The following is a 6,000-nucleotide window of genomic DNA, read 5'->3' as shown; positions in this document are numbered from 1 at the left end:
GCACTATGAAGCAGTATATAATTCTTAAGTACTATTCCTCCCTCCCTCCCTCCTTCCTTCCTTCCTTCCTTCTCTCCCTCACACCCTCCCTCCCTCCCTTCCTTCCTTCCCTCCCTCCCAGCGGTTAGAATGCAGTATTGCAGGCTAATTCTGCCCACTGCCAGTAGTTTGATCCTGACCAACTGGCTTAAGGTTGACTCAGCCTTCCATCCTTCCGAGGTGGGTAAAACGAGGACTCAAGATTGTTGGGGGCAAGAGGCTGACTCTGTAAAACTGCTTAGAGAGGGCTGTAAAAGCACTATGAAGCAGTATATAACTCTTAAGTACTATTCCTTCCTTCCTTCCTTCCCTCGCTCCCTCCCTCCCTCCCTCCCAGCGGTTAGAATGCAGTATTGCAGGCTAATTCTGCCCGCTGCCAGTAGTTCGATCCTGACTGACTGATTTAAGGTTGACTCAGCCTTCCATCCTTCCGAGGTGGGTAAAACGAGGACTCAAGATTGTTGGGGGCAAGAGGCTGACTCTGTAAAACCGCTTAGAGAGGACTGTAAAAGCACCGCTGAAGCAGTATATAAGCCTCAATGCTATCTCTATTGCTTTCATGGGGTTGGCTGTGTACCTAATGGCCAGGGCTTCGGACTTCTTCTTGGCCCGACTTCTTCTTGTTCTGGCCAGAGAAGATGCATCCAGTGCAGCCTGGTGACTAACCTGGGCAGGATTGGAAGCTGCGTTCCTTGGCACCCGTTCTCTTAGGCAAGCATCTTCTCTTTCTTCTCATCCATTTAGGAGGCAAGCCTTAAAAGTGAAAAGGGCGTCTGTTTTTCTTCCAGAAAACCCACCCTATTTCTGAAACGCACTTGACCTCTTGCTGTCCCTTCCCAAAACGTCCGTGTGGTCTCAGCATGCCTCCCCAAGCCCACCTGCCCAGGGATTGCTGGAAGCGGAAAGCGTTTTCTGCTTTCCATCCAGGAGCCGCTCCAGATGCCTGCAGAAGATCACGATCGATGTTAAGAGACAAATGCAGCCAGGTCTCTCCTGGCCAGGGTGGATAAAAATCAATGATTTTTTTTAAAAAAAAAATAAAAAAAATCGGATTTTTTTTATTTAAATCGGATTTTTTTTTATTTAAATCGGATTTTTTTTATTTTTATCAAATTTATTTTAATAAAAAACTTTTGGAGTAAAAATCTATCGTAAGATAGTTTTCTATTTAAGATACATAAATAGTTTATTCAGCATGAAATGGAGCTTAGTTATGTAGCAGGAGGCTGTATATTCTGCAACACTGGGACTATCGGTGAGTCAACAGTGGGTCAAAGGAGTAGCAGAGATGACAGTTGCTCTTTAAAAATTACGATTTAAATCGAGTTGATTTAAATCAAACCTTTTTACTAGGGATTTAAATCATGATTTAAATCAACTCGATTTAAATCAAATCCACCCTGCTCCTGGCCCATGGAAATCCTACTGCTCGTTGTTGTTGTTGTTGTTAGTTGCGAAGTCGTGTCCGATCCATCGCGACCCCATGGACGACGTTCCTCCAGGCTTTCCTGTCCTCTACCATCCTCTGGAGTCCATTGAAGCTCACGCCGACTGCTTCGGTGACTCCATCCAGCCACCTCATTCTCTGCCGTCCCCTTCTTCTTCTTTTGCCCTCCATCGTTCCCCAGCATTTGGCTCTCTTCTCCAGGGAGTCCTTCCTTCTCATTGGGTGGCCAAAGTGTTTGAGTTTCCTCTTCAGGATCTGGCCTTCTAAAGAGCAGTCAGTAAGGGTTGATCTCCTCTAGGACTGACCGGTTGGATGGCCTTGCAGTCCAAGGGACTCGCAGGAGTCTTCTCCAGCACCAGAGTTCAAAGGCCGCCATTCTTTGGCGCTCAGCCTTCCTTACGGTCCGACTTTCACAGCCATCCATTGCAACTGGGAAAACCATCGCCTTGACTGTATGCACTTTTGTTGGCAGGGTGATGTCTCTGCTTTTTAGTATACTGTCTAGTACCCCCTGCATTTTAGGCCAAAAGCACAGGGAGTCCTCAACTTACGACCACAATGGAGCCCAAAACATCTGTCGCTAAATGAAACATTTGTTAAGTGACTTTTTCCCCCCTTTCTTGCCACAGCTATTAAGTTGTTAAATTAGTCAAACCATTGTTAAGTGAATCCTGGCTTTCCCATTGACTTTGTTTGTCAGAAGGTCGTAAAAGGGGATCCGGTCACACACACACACACACACACACACACACACACACACAGGGACACTGCAACCATCGTAAATATGAGTCGGTTGCCAAGCGTCTGAATTTTAATCCCGGGACCATGTGGATGTTTGCAGCGGTCGTCAGTGTGAAAAAACCGGTCCTAAGTTACTTTCTCCAGTGGCCGTTGTAATTTTGAACGGTCACTAAATGAACCGTCGTAAGGCGAGGACTACCTGTAGCATCCCGCGGGCCTCGGTTCTGCTTTGGCCCCCGAAGTGGGCTAGGCCTTTCCAAGTGACCTTTGACGAACCACATGGGCCTGCGTGGATTCCAGCCGGCAGCGTGGTTGGCGGCTCCCTCACCAGATGCGCTCATCTCCCCAGCTGCAGAGCTACTTTGCCGCCTGCGAGGACGAGACTCCCGCCATCAGAAACCACGACACGGTCCTGCAGCGCCTCTGTGAACACCTGGACCACGCCCTGCTTTACGGGTAAGGGGCCTCGGCGTGGCCCTCACTCCCCACCCCCGGAGGAAGCCACGCACGGCAGGGGCTCAGGTGGATGGGTGGGTGGGTTCGTTGCTTTTACTCTGAAGAAAACCGCTCCGCGACTTTTCCTTCTCCTCGGCGCAGGCTGCAAGACCTTCCTTCGGGCTACTGGGTCTTGGTAGTCCACTTTACCCGCCGAGAAGCCATTGAACAGATTGAACTGCTGGAGCACGTGACGACCAACTTGGGGCGCAGTAAGTCTCGGCCCGTGTTCTGACCTAGGCTCCCCCAGACCACGAAGCAGACTCCTTGTCCCGACCCTTTTTTGTTAAGTGACTGTGAATTCCTCTCATTCACATCCAGCAAAAGTCTTTCAAGGGAGAATTTACAGTCACAGACCTTATCTGGCTTGGAGAGCTGCCAGGCCGATATCTTCAAAACTTGGCAAGGAGTCACGAACAAATTACACGAACTAATTGTCTCCTGCAAACTCCCCTCCCCTTTCGCTCCTCTTTTATTCCCTCTGGGAGGGGCCCTTCATTGTCCACCTGTGGCTTTACTCCTGAGTCGACCCTTGTTCTTTAGCTGTTCCCTTCGTCTGGCAACTCTGTGCATGCGCACACTGGGAACAGGCTCCAGCTGTTCATCTGCCTCACTGATGTCTGACTCCGACGGCAGCTGATAACTATCATACAGCCCTGGCCCCCTCTCTGCCTCCGATGCAGAGCCCTCATCAGAGCCTTCCCCAGACTCCAGGACTGGCCCATGTTCCTCCCCAACCTCCTCACTCTCCAAATTGGCTGCCAGTTCTGCTGGCTGGCCACAACAGTCCACGTCTCTGGCCAACCCTGGGTGGCCCATGTCACCGAATGCTCGGAGGGCACCAGAACCCATGGGGCATTTGCTCTCCCCTGAGGATCTGTGGCTTGTTTGTTAGCGAGGTTTTCACAGCTCCCAATCCTTCCAGTTAGAAGGCTGGGAACTAGATCGCTCCCCTCTTTGGGCTGATAACCGGACAAGCCCCCAGAGGAGTCGGCCTGACTCCCGAGGGGGTACCGAGGCACCTCTTGCTACCCGCCACCTGGGGCTTTGGGCATCAGAGGTGCAGCTTCCACCTGGACTGCCGTTGAGAAGGGGCCCGGCTAGAGCAGCTCAGGGCGGCCTTCCTTCGGGTGGGTTCCTGACAACCAGCAGGTCCTGCAAAGCAGTCTCTCCCTCTTGCAGGCCGGGCGTGGCTGTACCTGGCCTTGAACGAGAACTCTCTGGAGAGCTACCTCCGCCTCTTCCAGGAGAACCTGCCCCTGTTGCATAAGCATTATGTCAAGTGAGTCTGCTCTGGGCAGTTGGGCTGGCACCGTGGGAAGCGGAGGGGGAGGGAAAGCATCTCTCTCTTTCACACACGCGCACACAAACACACACAAGACGTTTGCTGCTTTTCCTTCAAAACCGCTGTTCCAACGGGGGTGTCCCTAGCCACGCTGAATGCTTCGTAAGACACACAAGTACAAGGAGGGGAAGTCCTGCTTTTCACAGCTGCCCTTCCTTTTCGGTTGCCTCTTCCCAAATTAACGCTGTTGGGGCTTCCTCACACTCTTCAAGGAGTTTGAAGCAGGGGTGGGCTTCAAAAATTTTAGCAAGGGGTTCTCTGGGTTGCCGGGTGGGCGTGGACTGGTTGGCTACCTGCACCATGGCTGGGAGGATGGGATTTTTGCCCTCCCTGGGCTCCGGAGGTTTTTCTCGAGCCTCCGGGAGGGTGAAAACGGCCTCCCCCTGCATCCAAAACGGGCCGTGTGGGGACTCCGGGGAGGGGTGGGGTGGGTGGTGCCATCCAGGAGTGAGATTTGGGGGTTCTCTAAACTGCACAGAATCTTAGCTAGAGGTTCTCCCGAACCCCTGCGAACCCCCAGCAGCCCCACCCCTGTTTTAAAGGCAACAGTTAGTTCTGACTTGGTGCATCAGTCGGGACTCGAGGATTTAGCGTTGCAGAAGTACTTCTGCCTCCAGGGTGTGAGCGGGGGTCCCTTTGGACCGAGCACCCCTCGGATGGGAGGGCCTCTTCCCAGCCAGTGGGGCAACAGATTGGGAGGAGCAATTCTGGGTTGTTGACTTTGCCAGGAGGGTCCTGGGTGAATCCTGAGTTCCGTCTTTTTCCATCCCACAGAAACGCCTTGGTCTGCAGCCACGACCACTTGACCCTCTTCCTCACCCTGGTGGCCGGCCTGGAGTTTATCCGATTTGACCTGGACCTGGTGAGCCGACTTCCGGCCTCCTAGAGCAACCAGCTTTCAGTTTCCTCCTCCCATTGGGCTGGGGCACATCCCACCCCTGCCTTCCGGTGCTGGGTCTTCCAATGGATTTCCCTGTTACGTCCGAAGGCGGCTGCTTTTTTTTTTTTTTTTTTTAAATTCTTCCCAGCCAATGGGCAAACTTCCTGAAGCAAAGAATGGAGGGGAAAGGGAGTTTCTTTTTCTTTCTTTTTTTTTTTTTTAATTTGATTTATATGCCGCCCTTCTCCGGAGACTCAGGGCGGCTTACAAGGCGCTAAGCAATAGCCTTCATCCTTTTGTATATTTATACAAAGTCAGCTTATTGCCCCCACAATCTGGGTCCTCATTTCACCTACCTTAGAAAGGATGGAAGGCTGAGTCAACCTTGAGCCTTGGAGAGATTCGAACCAGCAGTAAATTGCAGGCAGCTGTCTTAATAACAGGGTGCTTAGACCACTGTAGTACCAAGGCTCTCTTGGTGGGCGAGCAGCAATTCCACCTCAAGCTCTCCTGCTTTTCCAGGATGCCCCTTACCTGGACTTGGCCCCATATATGCCAGATTACTACAAGCCCCAGTACCTGCTGGACTTCGAGGACCGCCTGCCCAGCTCCGTCCACGGGTCGGACAGCCTCTCCCTCAACTCCTTCAACTCGGTGACGTCCACCAACCTGGAGTGGGATGACAGCGCCATCGCCCCCTCCAGTGAGGGTAAGGGGCTGGGTGGGTGGGCAGGAGCCCCGGGAGCCCGTGGAACGGAGGGGCTGGATGGGGCTGGGTTCTTCTTTGGCCGGAGGAACAGGCCCTGTCAAGCTGCAAACTCCACCTCCAGTATCTCCAGTTCAAAGCCCCACAGGCAATTGGGGGGCAGGCCCGCGGGTGCTGAGCAACTCTTGGTCCCCTGTGTGGCGGGCCAGTATTTTGAGGTGCTCCTGAGCTTGCCTCCCTTGATCCATACAATCAGCGTGATTTTTGACCATCCGCAAGGGACGCTCGGCCTGAATCGTCCCTGCCCTTCCCAGCCGCAGTTTGGGAAAGCCCTTCGCTGACACCGC

General features: G+C 52.7%; 1 protein-coding gene across 3 annotated transcripts in view; it reads left to right on the top strand.

Annotated features, from left to right (window-relative positions):
- Positions 1-6,000, top strand: part of PLEKHM2 (pleckstrin homology and RUN domain containing M2) — a 28,478-nt gene that overhangs the window by 5,891 nt on the left and 16,587 nt on the right. For all 3 annotated transcript variants that reach the window (XM_087879015.1, XM_087879017.1, XM_087879016.1), the window contains exons 2-6: positions 2,577-2,683; positions 2,825-2,934; positions 3,905-4,004; positions 4,842-4,929; positions 5,470-5,656. In XM_087879015.1, coding sequence (XP_087735141.1) covers positions 2,577-2,683; positions 2,825-2,934; positions 3,905-4,004; positions 4,842-4,929; positions 5,470-5,656 — 592 coding nt within the window. The remainder of the gene's footprint in view (positions 1-2,576; positions 2,684-2,824; positions 2,935-3,904; positions 4,005-4,841; positions 4,930-5,469; positions 5,657-6,000) is intronic.

This window comes from Pantherophis guttatus, chromosome 15, assembly GCF_059756535.1.
Source record: "Pantherophis guttatus breed Tessera chromosome 15, ASM5975653v1, whole genome shotgun sequence".
Classification (NCBI taxonomy): Eukaryota; Metazoa; Chordata; class Lepidosauria; order Squamata; family Colubridae; genus Pantherophis; species Pantherophis guttatus.
This window is presented reverse-complemented; position numbering and strand designations above follow the sequence as displayed.